We start from the raw sequence: 19,973 nt of genomic DNA, 5'->3' as shown, positions 1-19,973 counted from the left end.
CCTCCACGATTCTGAGAAAACAGGGTTATAATGCTTTCCTGGAATACTGAGGAGACAGCAGCATCAAGCCAAGCCCTGGATTCATAAAATTTCTCTGAGCAGGAGCATCGATCCAGGAACCCTGGTCTGGGCACATTACCATACACATTTCACAACAACTTAAAAGGTGAAAAGTGATCTGGGGCAGCATTAATTTTCCACAAAAGCCTTTGAATAAGGGCCTAAAACCATAACTATGAAGGCCAGCACAAAGGTTGAAAGTGCCAGCTTTGATTGCAACTCAAATATAACAGATGGCGTGAACTGCTCTTGGTTATTACTGCTGGCACAGTTAAAACTGTAGAAATAGTACCATAGTTAGCTGAAACGGTGATGGTTCACTTGTCAGGTGAATATACAGGTGTGAAAGTAAACTTGAGCAGCAAATGCAAGAACCTAACCAATCAGTGGTTAGGCTGGCTAGAATCGATAGCAAAGTGACTGGCTCATGTATTATCTCGCCCACCAAGAAACCAGGATTTATTCAAAGAGATTTCAAATAAAATGAGCCAGGAATGGGAAGGAATTGAGGTAGAATATGAGTAGAAGTTAGCCAAAGAACAAATACTGGTAAGCATGATGCCGGATAGATGAATAAGTGAGGAAGACACTGTTTGTCATTCATATTCTCTTGAGGCCAATGTGCCTCACCATCTTAAATGTATTTACTGATTTATTTAAGGCTCTCAATCAATAAATACTTGGTTTGCAGATTATCTCAGTGGTAGAACGGTCTTGTGACTGATGCCAATCAGCCAAGATTTATTTGTTAAGGTCCACTTTTATTTACAATTTTTTATACATTTAGGTGTAAATGTTATAAACTGTTCAATTAATCTGGACGATGCCATGTCCATGTCCTTGGTAGGATTGATGTATAATTTGATGATGTATACTGTAATGTTTGTGTGCTTATATTGTTTTAAATGCATTGTAATCAGGGTGTCATTGAAAAAGAGAGCTTGCTCTCAATGGCCCTCCTTGTTAAACCTCAATAAGTGTTTCAATCATATGAGATTTTCCTTCATCTTGATGGCCAACGATCACAAATTAGGTAACTATAGATGCATAAAGTATATGATTTTCAACTTCATTCTACTTTACTTCATCACTTTTGTTAACCCCTACTTCCATGACTCTTCTTTCTTTGATTTTTATGACTTCCTCTCTACCTGTGTCTTGATCCCCAGGTGGCACATCCCTCATCACTGTCACTGGAATTTTCCCGAACTGGTCTCAGAAGTCTCTCTCCACTACTCCCATCCAGAGACAAACTCCCATCTGGGGATGTGGGCTGGGTGTCAGACGGAGAGCTGACCATGCCTGAGTCCTCACCCTCTGCCATGCCCTCAGAGGCAGCGTAACCCTGGTCCGGCAGGCTGCTGCCATCGCTGCTGCTGCCCAAGGACATGGTCTCCTCCTCAGGTGTTCCAGTTTCTGGTTTCCGGCAACTGGCTGTGGAGCTTTGCATGGAGTGGAGCCAAGCTGAGAGTTGATACAGATAAATATTAGCATCAGTATTTGGCACTGGTTTATGACTGTTAGTAAATTAAACACCCAAACCAAATTGTTTCCAATGGCCTAAGGTTGTGTATGAAACTTAAGGCTGAGAATTGGCTTGTGTTGGGGTAGAAAATTAGACATAATAGAGGTCTGTTTTTTTTTTTTACTCATGCCATGCATTAACTTCAAAAAACTTTTAGGCCTCATTTCTTTTTTCAAACCTTAAAATACCAAAACACTGAGAAAAACAGCACAACAAATTATGAGGACATTTGTTTGAAAAGAAACAAAGGATGCAGAGTGAGAAAGAAGAGCAAGAAATGGAAGAAAACTTTGGAAGTGTTTTCGTTAGTTTCGACATTCATTCTGACACCACACACACAAACCAGAAAACACAAGCCAAAAATCCAAACACGAACCCGGAGCACGACCACTTGTGGCTTGATAAAACAGCTTTAATGATGTGTGGGCGGAGCTGTTGTAAACAAACCCTTTTAATTAGATTTTTACAGTACTGTTTTAGGTTTCAGTGAAAGATAGTATTGCTTCATACCCTCTCATCTCTTTCGTACAGTCATGCTCTGGTCAGTCCTGTGGGTTTTGGAGAACTTATTTAGTCTGTTACTAATCTCATTGAACTCTCGGCCAAGAAAATAAAAATCAGCGTACCATTTGTTAGGTTTTCAGCAGCCCAGCCAGCATGCGAGGCACTGGGAACTCAACGGGGGATTCTTTAAAATGAGTTTAACAGTGAGTGACCTTGTTTGTAATACCAGGTGTCAGCGAGTGTGTGCATGCATTGGGCATACATTGTGATCCAATATGTCTTCCCAAATGTGTGCATGTGTGCATGTGCGTGCATGTGCGTGTGCGTGTGCGTGTGTGTCTGTGTGTTTGTACTAGGCCTGTCAGTTTTGGGTCTGGTCCTAATGGTGTGGAGAGAACAGTCAGTTCCAGGAGATGTGGTGATGACTCACAGGGCTGTCCTCCCAGCTCCTTCCCAGCAACAGCTTAGTCATGCCAGCTACAGCCACAATCAGCGCGCGCGCACGCACACACACACACACACACACACACACACACACACACACACACACACACACACACACAGTGCACATATACATACTCTCATATGTTTACATGCATATATGTGTGCAATACAAAGGCACAAGCAAACATTAACACATAGTTCTCAAACTTCCAACTCAATATGAACTTTGGCCACATGCTTCAGTTAAAGCCAAAAAAGGTGTCCCGGGAAAATCAATACTGTGACTTGTTACATGTCCAATTCTAACCATGGCAATCCATGCACAATACCAAACCAAAGTCCTTGAATCTTGATCCAGTCTTCAACTGTTTAATTGAAAAATGTCTTTCAAACATATATTGTTTTTCAATCACAACAAAGACTGCCTTTACAGATAAGTGGGTGTTCATTATCACGACTCTACAGGCTCAATGAGTACATATCCCCTCAATGGTTTAGAAATTGCAGAGGACAAATCATATTTTAACACACAGAAATGTATTTGATTCTGCAACACAATAGTTGCATTCATATCGTGACAGAGGTCATATGATAAAAACAAGGGCCCCATTCTCTTAACATACTGTAGTCACAACTCAAAAAGAGAATTTTAACATGAATGTAACAACATAGTTCTCAAACTTGTAAAAAAGTTGTTTTTATGATACAGTCTTCCTTTAAGGCCCAGTGTCTTGCAGTTTTTCTGCCAAAGTGCTAAATGATATACTGCTACTTTTTCTGGACTCCAAACTATTCACCCATGTTTCAGATATGATGTCATGGGATGACATGGGTCATTTGGATCCCTAATCATAATTTAAAAACAAACTGGGAAGCATTCATGCAACTATAAGCCTCCACAATAGCAGTTAGAAAAGTCCTACAACGAAATCACTGTGTGGTGTCACAGTGGTGTAGGTACCACTACCTAAAAGCAACATGTCATTGATAGATCACCCTTTCCATAATATTGCAAAAGGCTGCATGCATTCAGGTCTCAGATTACTAAACCAAGCCACAACACCAAGCACGCAGAGAGAAACATACACTGTCCAACTATTGATCTGCAGATATCGCATCACCAAAATAACGGCTGATAGATATCGCATGGCCTTGCCTCATAGCCTCATTTGAGCATGTCACTCATCAATCACGCTGTAACTGATATGTCAAGGGTTTAGCTCATCTGCCATTGTATAATCTTCTGACCACATTCTGTGTCCACTTTTAACTCAGCTCTGATCTCATGCATAATCAATAACAACCAGAGGATCAAGTTGAAATACAAAACCTTATGTACATTAATTGGTAAAAAAACAACAATAAAAGGCATTGTTTTAAGGGTGAAATTAAAGAGCACTACTTGCTTTCACTAGCAGCAGTGTGTCCTCAACAAAATCAAATCCAAACTATCATAAGGACAGATGGTGTGAGATTACAGCAAAGCAGCTTCTGTGGGACATTGTGACACCAAGTGAAAGCAAGTAACAGAAATGAGACTTTAAATAAAATAATGATAGCAATGAGACTGTGACAACATATACAAGAAGAGTGCAAAAGAAACTGTAGATCATTTCTTAAAAGAGTGAGAGATGGTGACCATCAGAGGGAGGTCCAGCAGAAAAAAGAAGGGCCAAGAAGAAGCAAATGACACTGATTGGATTGGATTGTTGGTTGATGGGAGGGTTGAGCCAGAGAGAGACTTCAGGAGTGTTTGGGGCGCAGACGCACAGGCCCACAGCAGTACACTATAAAGCAGGGAGGAGGGCATTGGATGGGGAGTAAAGAAAACAACAGATGAGATTATAGGTAGATTAATTATGAGCATTGCACTTGGCATGGGTGGTGATGAAAACAGCATCCAGAGAAAGACCTGAAGTAAGTGAAAGAAAGATTTGAGGACAACAAAACAAGGATATTTTGGCGATCTAGCCTGGTCATGCATGCACGGTGGCTTAGATACATCTCAGCATAACTCAACAATGTCTGCCATTATACATCTAATATTTCCATGTACTGTATAACTACAACAAAAAAGGCATTCCAGTTGATTGGTGTTGACCCTATCTCTGACCTTTTTGCACTAGAAGAGGTAAAAGGGCTTACAGGTTGACATTTATAGATATGAAGCACCTTGAACTTGCACGTGGACCCGCTATCACTTAACTTGCCCGGGTCGCTGATGGAGTGATGGAAAGCAAATGAATACTGAGTGCAGTAATCACATACACACTCACATTCACATTCACAAAAAAGGGTTTGGAAGTAAAGGATAGTTGCAAAATTAAACACTGACTTGGACAAATGAAATAAAAGTTAGAAAACCAGGAGAGCAGCTTCTAGGAAAGAAAGAAAAAATCAAGAGTGAAGGAAAATGAGAGGTCTATCTGTAACCTACACTGGGGAGCTGCTTCCTCCACCTCCATGGGTCTCTGCAGGGAGTTGCTTTCTGTGTGCTCAGTGGGAGGGGAGGACAGGGTAGGGGGTAGGACAAGCTGTGGTGGCTCCTGAGCCGGGGAGCGACGAGGTTTGGGTGGCGCTGGTCGATCAGCAATTCCTATAGGAGAAATAGCATGCAGGCAGGGCATGCACTGATGGTCATGTTTGTAAAAAATGGGACACAAACATCTGACATGTAAACGTCTTATCAAACTAAAAGTAGCACAGAAAACATTATGCAATCATTAAGATCTTTGTTTTATATTTATTCTGGCAACGGCTTGGCTTTTGTGTTTTTGTGCTCCACTTCTTAGAAACTGCTTGTTATTCAAACAGTCATTTCTTTATCCTTGGATTTTCTGGTGATGAAGTTTGAGATTCTGTGGGCAGAACTTGTTCCTTTGTCTGCTGAACCATGGAGGTTATCACTGTTAAACTGGTGTAAGCGACTCTTGTGTTTACAATATATTCATTGTAAGTTTTAACCATTGTTCCTGTGGAATTTCACAGTTTCCGAATCATGGCAACAAAAATCTGTGGACTGCCATCAGCTGAAGTTTCAAGAAAAGTGACAGCAACAACAGGTTTGTAGCTACCTTTCATTTTTAGATGATGTAAAAACTTGAGTTTTATTTATTAGATGCATACTCATGTCACTGTGGCTTTTAGTGTTTCTGTCTAATGTTCCAAGTTGTATTCAATCGCTAATACCTGTGAAATGTTATACATTTGGATTCAGAGGCATCTGTCAGTCAAGACTGCAGCTTCATTAGACGTAACTGCCAGTTTACCACTTCAAAACATGATGTCTAGGTTTGCAGAAAAGAAAAATACAAAGCTTTCATGAACTCCTGTAGTTAGAGGCAGAATAGCCCCAGGTGATATATTAGATTTCCTAAATATTTTCTTTTTTTCATTCAATATCACCTTTAGTGTAATAGTGTAAATCAATCTTCACCTCTGTTTATTTAGAATTAGAGGTCTTCATCATCACAAAAGCTTCCAGAAGCAAAGACATACAGTGTACAGTTTGACATACATATCTATTTTGCTTAAATGAAAGACTACATGAAACCTGCATAGATGAAAGACTAAATCAAACCTAATAAATGTACTATGTACATTTCTATCTCTGCCTATACAAGCACAAGGGCACCACCCTACACTGTACGTGCAGGGTGTAGTTGTCTCGCCCTAACATGTGTACCAGCTATCCAGTTACTGCCAAATATGTACTGTTTATGTATAACAAAGTGTAGTTGTCAGGCTGCACAAAAAAACATCTGGTTAATAGTCGCTGCATAAGAAAAGTGTTGAGGTTGTGTGTATGACAAAAAGGACTGTTGAAGCGAATGTGACTTTAGGAATAACACTATTTTACTAAAAATACAACTCAACAACATTGTAAAGGACTGGAAGCAGGGAGCAAGTGAAAGAAAAAGAGAAGAGAGAAGGTGTTGCACTGTCAGCAGTGTCAGGAGGGAGAAAAAAGAGAAGAAGCTAGGTCTATGAATGTATTAATGATCCTTGTGCTGTCTGTACTATCCTGACTGATGCGATAACCTCCTCATACTTCATCCTTTCTCTTGCTTTCATCTGCCTGTCCATCATTCTCCTCTCCTTAAACCCCTCTAGTCCCCTTGTTTCTACCTTGCTACGCCGTCATGCTGCTGCCAAAACCTTCCCATGCTCCTTTCTCTGAACTCCATTCTGGTACCGTCACCTTTATCATCCCATTTTCTGAGGTCTACAGCTCTCTCATCTCTGCCCCTGTCAGACTTGACAGCCCTGTGCTGCAAGCTCACTTTGCTAGGGAGAGAGATCTAGGTTATATAAAGATCAATACGAGGCCAGCTTAAGTTCAAGCAGATCCTGTTTAAATCTATGATGGATCTATCTGTCTTTGTATCTGCCAGCTTTGAAGGTTTATGTGAGTGGCTGCATGCATATAAGAGAGATATAAAGAGGGAGATTCAGAAACAGAGAGAGAAAAGAGAGAAAGATACAATGAACGTGAGGGATTGATAAGCACAGGCTTGAGACAAGGACTGTATTGTCTCATAAGCTATGATGAAAACCAGCTCCACTAGTTCCTGTACTTCAGCCATGACGTGCACACAAAAGCGTGCGCACACACACACACACACACACAAAAGCGCGCACACACACGCACACACACACAAACACAAGCGCACACACACACACACGCAAAAGCGCGCGCACACACACACACTAACGCGCGCACGCACACACACACACACACACACACACACACACACACACACACACACACACACACACACACACACACACACACACACACACCCACACACACACACACACACACACACACACACACTCTTTCACCAGGCCATGTATGTCATTCTTGAAAGTTGTAGTTTCAGACGTTGCAGCAGTTTGACAGCTCATTTCTCCAGGACATTCAGTCACTTTCGAGGTAGAAAATGTCTGAGAGCATCTTCAGACTGTTTCACTTATTTAACATACAACATGTTTACCATCACTGTGATCAGCTACATTTTCATTGCTTCTAAAATCTGTGTCAGGCTCTTGATTTTGAGTGTCATGCCATTTTCTAGATATTTACCCATTGTGCTGTGTCTGTTGTTCTCAACGTCATCCAGTTTCAGGTTAAGGGTAGACTCAGTCTCCGACCTGGAGCTGCTGGCATCTTCATTTAATTTAGCAGCTATGCTGCTGGCCTTTTCCGATTCCTCCACCCTGCTGCTGGATCTTTTCGTAGCAGGCTCGACCCGCACAGAGCCACTTGCTGTACTGCTGGTGAGGGTGCTGCAGTAGGAAACTGCCTGGTCCAGGTCAGAGTCGTCGAGACTATGGCTGAGTTCAGAGCTCGAATCCTGGACAGCCAGGCTGTCTGTGGTGCTGCTGCTTGGGGTGGGGGAGCTGGGGGTTGGGGCGGCGGTACACACAGGTGGAGCTTGTGCTGCTGTTTTAAAGGGGACTGGTTTTTCAGTTTGTGTTACCACAATGGTAGCAGAGACAGTGTTTGACTGTGCCACCTTGCTACGGAAGGCTGGGGTAGGTGTTTCAGTAGCATAGCTATCAGGGGTGGGAGAAGCAGAGGTTGAAGTGTCATCAGGGCCTGGAGAGATGGAAGCTGGGGTGGGAGGAGGAGCTGGAGCCTTTCTTTTCCTCTGCTGGCTTTCTGACCCAAGGCCCATCTGATAAAAATAAAATAATCAAAGGAAGGAAGAAAGAAAAAAACAGTAGACAGTTGTAAGTTAATATATTTGAGAGCCTTGTGCAAATGTGAGTGTGTGTGTGTGTGTGTGTGTGTGTGTGTGTGTGTGTGTGTGTGTGTGTGTGTGTGTGTGTGTGTGTGTGTGTGTGTGTGTGTGTGTGTGTGTGTGTGTGTGTGTGTGTGTGTTTGTGTGTCTAACCATAAATCAGCCTGTCTACCATAAGTGAAGTAGAGTTTAAGTAATTCAGTCAATTGGAGCTCTGGCAAGCGTCTGAGTCTTCAAATCTATCAGAGTGCCATGGACTTCGTCTGGTCGTGACACACTTAAAATGATGCAGTGGTATTGGGACTGTACATATTAACAGTCTGTCAATGACTATGTCATAACAACAAGACTGTTTTCTTTTTTTCATAATGACTGTGATGGAAAGAGAAACATAATGAATACAGACTGGTTGGGGAGGATTTTTTTAGAGAGAAGTTTGAAAGAGAGGAGGACAGAGGAAGACAGAGAGAGGGAAAGTAGGAAAATGTATTCCATAGGGAGATGAGACCATTCACACCCGCCTGTGCAAGTTGATCTCGCTCTATGTGAAGTCAGTTTTCTAAGAATCAATTTAGTGCAGGTTTCAACAGTATAGAAGTCCTTATTTCTAAGAAATTGCAATTACTGCTGTAGAGCTCAACTTTTCTTCACTCAACAGAGAACATGCCCAGAACTGCATGTAACATTGCATCATGCAGCAGGACAAGGGAGAGATCAGGCCACTTTGCCTCTCTGCAGTCACACTGGGTTCACACATGTGAACTTAATGAACTCACTACATGGCATGCTATGGAAATCCAAATGGCCCCCCAACTGGTTGTCTTTCTTATCCTTGGTCTCCCGCTTCTCTCCCTCTCTGGCATTCATACATACATGAATACAGACATACCAGTGGATGTGGGCCAAAGTTGAAGCTGATATGGATGACTGACTTGCCTATGAAGATGGATGTGTGTGTGTGTGTGTGTGTGTGTGTGTGTGTGTGTGTGTGTGTGTGTGTGTGTGTGTGTGTGTGTGTGTTTGTGTGTGTGTGTGTGTGTGTGTGTGTGTGTGCGCACGCGCACATGCATGCATACATAAGTGTGTGAGTATGTTTATGTGTATGTTCCCTGCAGAGTGAAACATAAGATTGTAGCCATGCCCTGCTATGAAAGGAAGAGGGAGATCTGTGGCTTCAACACACATTTCTATGTGACTGTATGAGTACATATACTTTCTGGAATATGCACACAAGTGCACACATATGAGAAGAAACAATATATCTCATCTCTCAGGCTGAGCCGGGATGTATGGATTAGGGAGTTGTTAAGGGTTGCAGGGTTAAGTGTGTGCTGCTCTCATGGTCTTGGCGCCACGACTGAAAACGCAGCATGTACTTAAGATTGTTAGAGGCTGAAGCCAATTCTCAAGAAGATTATACCACATTCAAGGTCACACTATACATTACGTTAAGCTGACTATGTAAAGTGAGTATGTATACACTGTGTTTATGTATGGTGTTTACTGATGTTACATGTGCAGCATTTTTTTTCTTCAAATGTATGTTATACAGAGGAGAATCAGGAAATAATTGTCTTTTCAATGTTTGAGAAAAGATAAGTCTTCTTTCAAGAGTGGAGCTGCAAAGCTTAATTGGTCATTAAATTAGCTGTCAACTATTTAATGAATCGCCAACTATTTTGATAACCGACTAATCAGTGTGAGTAATTTTTCAAGAAAAAAAATCATCAATTCCAGCTTCTTAAATGTGAATATTTTCTGATTTATTTCCTCCTTTATAACAGTAAACTGAATTTATTTGAATTGTGGACAAAAAAAGACATTTAAAGAAGTCATCTTGGAGTTAAGGAAACACTGATCGACATGTTTCACCTTTTTCTGACATTTTATAAACCAAACAACTAGCTAACTAATCAAGAAAATGATTGAAAATAATGGTCAGTTGCAACCCTATTCAACAGCATGTATTGCTGCAAAGCTAGAGGCAGGATCCGGCCACTTCTGCTCATGCCTTCAGTCAACCTTGTGTCATGACATCACAAGTCAAGTCACAACAGAGCAAAGGATAGCCAAAACTGTCAAGTGGATTCCCAAGTACTGACGTCTTAAGTACAGTCAAGTCATGTTGCATCAAATAACAAGGAGAAACAATGTCAAATGAAATCAAAAAATATGTGGAAGAGACTGATGAGTTCACTATAGAGCAGTTATTTCACTTAATACTGAAACCAACACAGTAAAATAAAAATGGTGGAGTAATAAAATTCATATATGTGAATGAATACACAAAGAGGTTAAACACTTCCTTTCACTGGTTTTGAAATTGATTAATCATTTAGCAGATTTTATTTAGGTAGGTTATTAAGACAAAATTACACATAAAGAACTGACTAATATGTAGGCATAATTAAAATGTACTCGAGAGAATGAAACAAATACTTGCACATATTTTTTGGTCAATTTAACTTGCAACCAGATTCTCTCCCACCAGTCACAACTGGTCAGGACAGAGCACTATACTAATCAATACGCACATCCTGAATAAGCAATCATTATCTACCACCATGCTTTTTTGCTTCACACATTCAGATTTGTCTCTTCTTGTTCTTCTTGGTTTTGTATAGGCTCTGATGAAAGAATGACTGAGAAACAATGCAACATACTGTATGTTTTAGGCCTTTTACTTAAAAGTGCAATGAAGGGCATGCAAGGACAGTCTGGTGTGTCCAGTAAATTTTCCACTCTATGGTTTGAAAGGCGAAGGGCCCCATGTTAGAGCATGTTGAGGGCCACCCATGGAGGCTTCAACTTGGTGGCGTGACCAGTCATCAGTTGTTTTGAAGGACTCCTTATGGGTGAGGGGCTTTGTTACGGGGCAACATTTAAGCGCTAATGTGGAATGTGAAATGGAGTATGTGTAAGAGAGGGGGTTACACTGTATATGTATGTGCTTGTGCATGCATGAGCACATTCATACGTATGCATGTGTGTGCAGATGAATGTGTATGTAAGTGCATGTCAGAGATAATAATACCAGCTGAACTGTCTCAACAACGAGGGCACAGAGGTCAAAAACACCCTAACAGTAGGCTGGAAAACAGTTAACATGTGTTAGGGTAATTGAGTACGTGTGCGTGCGTGTGTGTGTATGTGTGTGTGTGTGTGTGTTATAATGAACATGTGTGTGCGATGTATGATGAGAGGAGTTTATGTTAAAAGTCTAAACAATGTGTCTGTGTGAAAGGGGGGCGTAGAAGAGGCTAACTGAGGATAAGGAGACCCATGGCTGACCCATTTCCATTGTCACCTACTTTGTCCCACTAACCCACTGAAATTAAATGTTTTCTTCCCCTTTTCCCTACATTTACTGTGATGTTCATATGCACAGAGAGTTAAGGGTAAGGGGTTAGATTAATCAGAGTAGAGTAACACAGTAGCAATTTCTCACATTTTAATGTTTATAATAGTGCCTTGACAATTGACTTAAATTAGTAATCAACCATCAAACCAAAGCAACAAAAGCTAATCAGATAACATTTATACACCATATGGAAAACAAATGGAATTCACTGATTGTTTTCTAATTAAAGCCCGCAACAGATCAGTGATTGCAATACATCCTAACACACACACACACACACACACACACACACACACACACACACACACACACTCAATTAATTTGTTTGTCCCATCTGTCCTGGCTGGTTTCATACACAAGATGTTTTGACAGCTTCAAGTGCAAACAGATCCTGTCCTACATAGGGCAGCATGGCAGGGTCGTGTGTCCCCTATTCCAGGCCCCTAACTGACACTTTCACAATCTTCAAGGTCAGTGCGTAAGAAAAGAAATCTTATTGTGCCTACCGACAGTCCAGTACACTTCAGTCACCCCAACCACAAGACCAAGCAGACTTACAGTACACAGGGCATGTCCTACATTAATATGAATAGCATCTTGCTACTAGGCGTACGTATAAAGTCCAAATTCAAAAACTGTGTTGAGGAAAAAACAAAAACAAGACAAGTACTATTTAATCACCATGCGGCATGTGCCAAAAGCTACATTTTCCATTACTGAACATACACTCCATCTATGTTCAATATACGTGGAGGCAACAAAGAAAGACTACTAATGGTCAATTCTATAGTGTCCAAAAAGATTGTAGTTAGATTCACTTATTCTGTGAATGTTCTTTTTATGCATTGATGCATAATACCTGATGTAACTGACTCAGGTATGCATGTGTAATTGACAATTTGTTGTCCATGCAACTCTTGTGTATTGTCAGTCTGAGATCAGAATATAATATACCATGTATTATATTACATCAAGGCCCTTTTGAAGCCATATGTAAAAATTGCCCCACTAGAGCCCTTGCAGTTTTCAGCTACCAAACAAATTAACAAAACAGCAGCTCTATAGGAAGGATGAAGGATGAAGATGAGAGATGAACAGAGGAAGGGTTTCCATGTTTACTTTAGTGGTGTTTCTATTACAGTCGAATACCCGGTATTAGGCAGGTCTCGCCGAAATTCCCCTAATTTGAATGTGAGCTGCCCCTAAAGGCTGTTTGACCGGGCCTTTGTTTTTCTCCCCAGTAAAAAGCCTGGTTGCTGATTGGATATAACTCTAAGCGGGATGTGACGTAGGTAGTACTCAATGGCACAACGACACACAGCATTTTTAAAAGCCAGCGAAGTGGAGAGTAGACACTTTTTTCCAGTGGTGTAGTGCTATTTCTTTACTACCGGAGCGCAGAAAATGACCTGTGCATGCGCTTGTGAAAATGAGTACCCCAGCAACTGGGTTGGATTTTGATAGCCCCTCTCTCTCTCTCTCTCTCTCTCCCATTTTCCTGTAATAAATAGTAATAAGGGCCCAAATTCTATTTGCTCAGGTGCTGCGTTTACAGAAGAAAAAAAAACAGTGACAAGAAATATAAAACACTACACTCACATTTACTTCCACAAACTACAGCTGTCTGCTCTGAGTTCATCCCAAGCTCTCTCTTCATCGGCACACACACACACACACACACACACACACACACACACACACACACACACACACACACACACACACACACACACACACACACACACACACACACACACACACACACACACACACACACACACACACACACACACACACACCGTACTGAGCTATTCCTGCATGGAGATGTGCTATATGTCCTCTGCACCGGGGCCAGTCTGCACTGTCACTAAGAGCGTGATCACACTGTCCTTTTGGCCGCGGCCAAAACCGGTTTTTCAGCTAAAGTCTAGTACCTTTAAGTAGTGTGAGCGCACCCGCTCCGCGCTCAACTGGGGCCAGCTGGCCCTCCACGGCCCGCTTGAAATAGGTGGGCTTTAGCGGAGCCGTTTGCACATGTACGAGCACGAGCGTGCGCACGTGTACGAGCACGAGCACGAGCCCTACGGCAGTAGCGTTATGTCCGCCTGTTCGGACATGTAAATAGAAGGACGGACCATGCGCGGACATTTAACAACAACAACAATGGCGGTGAAAGGTTCATGTTGGTGTGATGCGGAGGTGGAGTGTTTACTGCAGATTTGGTCGGATGAAAATATTCAAAAACAGTCGACAAGACGCACAAAAACTCCGAGGTCTATGGAAAGATTTGTAAACAAAGCCACACACACGCGATCAATGCGTGTGACGTGTTACGGCTTGAAGGCGTATGGACAGCAAGAAGTATTGGCCGAGGCCCAGGTAGTGTGAGTACAAACGGGGCTGGGGCGCGGGGGGGAGAGGGAGGGGGGACAAGTACCCTAAAGTCCGGGTCTCGGTCCGGGAGGATAGTGTGAGCGCGCCCTAACACACACTTTTTGACAGCTACCAGAAATTTTAATGTGAGTGTGATGAGTGTTTTCTTTCATGTTACTCATGAGTTGTTGACGTGAATCAAGCGAGCCCCCTTAAATGCCAAAATTATAACAAACTCTTTGTTTTGATCGTCAGATCTTGAAGTGCTCTTGAAGTGCTCATAAAACTGTCTGAATGTCAACCAGATTATTCAAACCGCAACTATTCTGTTTTTCTCACTTTGAGAAAGAAGTGCCAGAGCGCTGTTCCGCCCCGATCGAAACCCATTCAGAGTGATACGTCACCTCCGGAGTCTGGTAAATCCCTCTGGCGTCCTTTTTTGTAATGGAGACACATAGAGTGAGAGGACATTTGAGAGGGCGTGACTTGAAACTTTCCCGGCTGCCTTTTGGCAGCAGTAGCCTCCATTTTTCTTTACCCTCAAACTGATCAGGAAAAATGTGTTTTGTTCCTGCAGAATACAATGTAGTGGAGCAATGTGGGTAAACATCCTTCTCTGCATCCATCCTCCACTGACATCTCACATCAGGAGCACCCAGCTTACCTTCCTTCTTCCTATCTTTGCATTGCTTTTATAACTTGTAACCTCCCGTATTTTGCTCTCTTGTTCTCTCACAGATTCTTATCTGAGCGAGGTGAAGCCTAGCTCACCATGAATACAACAGGGACTAACGTTGATGAAACCCCACAGCTGACCTTCCTTGTTGATGTTGTTAAGGGGGGTGGGGCGTGTATTCATTGGCTTAAGCTGTGAAAGTGGGCAAGTGTTGTAAAATAGACAAAGTGTGTGCAGCAAAAAAAAAGTTGATATCAAGGAGAAACAAAAACCGAAAGAAAAAAGACAGATCGATAGCAAAAAAAAAGAGGAAAAACAGGAGCAAAGAAAGAAAAACCCTTACTGGAAGGCTCATTAATGAACAAAGATCCAGTAGCAAGTTGTGTTTTGTCTGGCTGATGCAACCAGAACTGTGCATTAGAGCAGATTAAAGTTAGTTCCCGTTGTAGACAATTACAGGACTGATGGACGACTATGAAAGACAAGCCTCCCTATGCTGCCAACTCTCTACCTTCACAGTGACAGATCATCACGAAGAAAAAAGTAGCCAGCTCGATCAATCAAATAACCATACGCACACCGGCAGGAATGCAGTGCTCACAAAAACAAATTCATGCAACACAGAAAAACTGTGGGGACAGCATCGGGCAGAAAGCTCCGACTGGCATATTGTTTAACACACACGCTCAACTGAATACATACAATGCATACACATAGGCACACATGTCCAGACAGCTGTCCCGGACACAAAAAACATGTAGTTCAGACCAAACAGAAGGCTTATTGAGAAATATACTAACACTATATTTCTGACTGCCACAGTACCGCTAAATGCCAAAATTAAGATCTGGTCAGTATCACGTCATGTCAGAGCTGTCTTGGGCAAGCTTTGTCAGATCTGATAGCTGGATTTCATTTGAGATATTTTATCTTAAACAGTTGTAACAGTGTCACTGCTACCATGGTTAATTTGTGTTCTTCCAACTGAGAGACAGTCATGAAATTTTAATACCCACATCAGGATTCACTTGTCTCAGCAAACAGATGTGATGTCAACGATGACTTTCTCCAAATGTCTTTCCGCTGCTCTCTGGCTCATATCACGCCTCCCTGGCCTTAGGTTTCACAAAAAATGCTTTTGCATTCTGTTGGACCTTAACTGATAGGCTACATTATAAATTAAATTAATAATAATAATAATAATAATTAAATAAAAGTTATTTTTTTAGTCTATGTACATGTGATGCAGCCAATCGCCCAATTCCTGGGCAGTCCAGGGAGATTGGTTAGTTATTAATCTGGTGAGCAATGTAGAAAGACAATTCAATTTGTTCAACAATGTCAGATAAAATTAAATACGGGAGAAGAGAAGGTGTAATAAAACCAGAACATCTATATTTAGCTGTAGGTAATCAATTTAAGAACATCTGTAAACTTTTCTATCAGACAGCCTGCTTACTGCCACTGATCTTATTACTCCTTCACCTTTTACTCTTTAATGCTGCTTGTCGTATGTTGAACTTTTCCCCAGTCATGTCCTCCAACTGCGAGAGTTAAGGGTGGTGCTAAGGGCACGCCAACCAGATTTCATGCTGTACTACATTTTGATTCCAAAGCTTATACATTTTTAATGTTGCACAACCTAAATACACACATACACACACACACACACACTTAAGACCTGATGATACCTTACTTTGACTCTCTATGACCCTCTAAGTCACTCAGTTTCTCTCTTTTGCTCTTTTTCCTCTCTCATTCTCTGCTTCAGTTGTTCTGTCTTTATCTTTCAGTCTCCCTACGCACACACAACAAACATAAGAGCAAATGCACTTACTCAAGAAGCACCTTATGTTACTGAGCAATGAAGCAGAAAGCTCAGAATTTCTCTGAACTCCTTTATCACAACAGACAATGTAGACATGGCTTCCTTTCCAAACCACAATAACAGATTGCCTATCACTGCTGAAAAAAAAACCCCACTGAAACAAAGTTGTGTTTCTCTGAACTCAATGTTCCAAAGCATAATTTAACTCTGTGCTGTTCTCATAAAGACATAAAGACAGTTCTCATAAAGACAGGCATAGATTGTTGACTGTTAAGCTGAAGAAACAAAACTGTAAACACCTTGACGACCCCAGCATGGGAAAATATTTGATTCTCCTACTGCCAAAGATAGCTTTACACTCTTCCTGGAAGACTGCGTTATCTGTTTTTAGTGCTGTTGCTATTCCCATTCTCACTACTGTATATAGCAACCTGCGGCTCAGACATCAACAAGGTCAAATATCTACTTTCAACATTCCAACGTCACTCCATATTATGTACAACTGTATTACTGTATAACTACCACTTATAACTTAGATAACATACATTGCTGTTACTGGACACTCTGTTTTATAAAAAATCTACCTCAGAAACAATATGCAATGACTATCTGCTTTCAATGTTTCTCAAAACTTAACCTTCAAACACCCTCTCTACTTCAACCGTGGAAAAGAAAAAATTACACCAGGTATTTAGCTCACCTGAACTGTTTGTAAAAAGTAGAGATAAAATTGTAAAATATTTTGGGGCGAAATGTGAATGTTTCACACATTTTAAATCGGCAGAACAGGAGATCTATAAAATTACCAGTTTCAAGATTAGGTTAGCCAATGACCCAATGTCTCCCCTTCTGTTCCTGAGTTGTGGCTTTGACCTTTGAACTTTTCAATATAAAATGTCATCACATTATCATTTTTTATCCAATTAGATAATTAAAGTAGGAGTTCATGAGTTATGGCCAAAAATACATTTTGTGAGGTCACAGTTACCTTGACCTTTGATATTTAAAAATCTAATCAGCTCATCCTTCAATCCAAGTGAACATGTGTGCCAAATTTGAAGACATCCCCTCAAGGAGTTCCTGAGATATCGTGTTCACAAGAATGGTTCGTACTGTATGTACTGGACGGACAACCTCCGGCCATGACTGTCGCTGGTGCAGTGGCATAAAAAAATCGAATTATCCTTAACTGATCATGTGCGATAAACTGAAGTTCTGAATCTTGAATTTTTCCACAGAAGACTATAGAGAGATTTTGGTCCACTTAATTTTGTCAATGATGTTAACCTATCTATACTCCCACTATGATCTAAATGACCCCTCTATGTAATCTCTGCCTCTCCAAAGTCTATTTGTAGCATTTAGCTTCGTTATAACAATCTCATCATCCCTATAGCTTAGATTATGATGTCAATGTCTATTACTGTGTCTTGTAAGTCACATTTAGTTGACCACCTACGCTTGTTCGGCTCAGAGGGAGGTCTATAATGAGGACAGCCATCATAGAGAGCTGTCCTCAAATGACATGCTATTATGTGCCTAATCCTTTATCTCAAACACACACATGCATTCTCAGACTGTACATGCAGAAAGTATCTACATAAGGTTGGGCAGATTGTAACACAAACCTGCATGCTGCAGAATTGGAAAAAAATGCCTGAGTCAGCAAAATCCAATACACATTAAAACACTTCAAGAACATGATTCACATTTGGTGATCAATTATGCGTGAATTTTGCTGGGCGAGCTGGGCCCACTTCCAGCCCTGTCAAATCTGTACTATAATAATTTAAACATATAGCCCGTTTTGAAGATGATGTGCTCTTTTACTGCAAGCAAATGTTTCCCATTGTAGCTTAAGACTGCTTCCAGCAACTACAGCAAATAAGAAATTTCATGTAAATGTGAAAGTATAAACTTGGATTCTGACTGTGATGTGATTGGATTTGACGAGTACAATTGTTCCCCAGATCCAAGTCATGCAGAGCATTTTAATGCCAATGCCCCTGAGGAACTGTGCTGACAAGACCTGGCTGCTATGACTCCCTTCTCTGTCATGAAGCCAAATCCTTTTTAATCACAACAAACACCGACCAGGCATGCTGCTAATCTTTCAACACCTCACACCTCTGTGGTGTCCTCAGATGGCACTATACCCTCCTTATGACATCAACATCATCAAACAATCCATTAATAATTTTAACTTTCTATCCATCCAGTCATTCAACTATTAACTAATATTGTGACCACTTTAATGTTAGAAATGCACATGAAACAGACTTGTTGCTATTCTGTATTCCCGTATAAGATACACATGTCTGGAAAACTCTGTCACTTGTTGACCTTAGGCTGAACTGTTGATAAGACCAGCCGAACACATTGACAGCCTGTCTTTAATCTCTCCCTGGAATACAGAGAGGTGTAACATGAGAGGTGTCTCGCACCGCAGTATGACCTTGCAATGTGTGGATGTGCATGAATATACATGAGACTGTGTGTTGAGACAGGGTAACAGTTCAGAGAAGGCATACGAGCGAGATGGAGAAATCTATTATAAGACCAGTCATCAAGTCCTCAGATGACCTCCCCAACTCCTCTTCTCACTCTCAGCTGCCCTTGTGACTCCCAGTGGTGTGTCAGTATTACAGCTCCGACGTCTGTCATAACTCTGCATCCGACCAGTGGACAGATAAATTACTGCCTCCCTCTGCTAGCTTCAATTTGCAGTACTAAAACAATCGCAGCAGCTATAAAGAGCCTCCTAATAAAGTAACAATGCACTGAAAAAAGAAAAGAAAAAAAATCTATAATTAAGTTGAAATGAATATAAAGGAAGAACAGAATTTTATCTGGCAATCAAAACACAGAATATTTATAGCTTCTCAAACTATAATGGTAGAGTTAGTTTGACAATCACGTTGCTACCAGTGCACAAAGTTCAGTGGACAGATAATGGGTCATTTTGGTATAGCTGAACTCTGCTTAGTTAAGTTTACACAAGTTAGAGTTAAAGATAGCCTCTTTAGGGATATGCTTGGACTGAAATGAATTATGATCCATGTGCGTTTGTGGCATTATTTAATTACTATCCATCTTTGTTGATTTTGATGCTGAAAGTCCCCCTCCACTCAAACATGTTTTTTTCTTGTTCCTCCTGTTGGAATTTTGGAAGAGTTTGTGTTGCGTGTGGCCATGAAAGATCTCCATGTGCCTAAACCTGTTTTCCCTTTTATCAGCAGGCTGGCAATCAGGCTGACACACCTGCAGCTGATCAACTCCCTGATTGCCAACCTGCTATATAAAACCAGCAAGACCATTCCCTCGGGAGACACAGACCCACCAGCACCTTTGGTCCCACATTATGATTTGTTAAAATCTTTGATTTAGTAGTTGTTTTATTTTTGGCCTGGAGATGGCTGGCGGCCTCCTTTCTTCGTTTGGTTTTTAGTTTATAA

General features: G+C 41.2%; 1 protein-coding gene across 2 annotated transcripts in view; it reads right to left on the bottom strand.

Moving 5' to 3' along the window:
• Nucleotides 1–19,973, bottom strand: part of cobl (cordon-bleu WH2 repeat protein) — a 58,409-nt gene that overhangs the window by 7,987 nt on the left and 30,449 nt on the right. For both annotated transcript variants that reach the window (XM_083918645.1, XM_083918646.1), the window contains 3 exons: nt 7,620–8,214; nt 4,971–5,129; nt 1,212–1,524 (listed from right to left, as the gene is read on the bottom strand). In XM_083918645.1, coding sequence (XP_083774771.1) covers nt 1,212–1,524; nt 4,971–5,129; nt 7,620–8,214 — 1,067 coding nt within the window. The remainder of the gene's footprint in view (nt 1–1,211; nt 1,525–4,970; nt 5,130–7,619; nt 8,215–19,973) is intronic.

Source organism: Echiichthys vipera, assembly GCF_963691815.1.
Source record: "Echiichthys vipera genome assembly, chromosome: 8".
Classification (NCBI taxonomy): Eukaryota; Metazoa; Chordata; class Actinopteri; order Perciformes; family Trachinidae; genus Echiichthys; species Echiichthys vipera.
The sequence above is the reverse complement of the archived record's forward strand: the minus strand, read 5'-3'. Positions and strand labels throughout refer to the sequence as shown.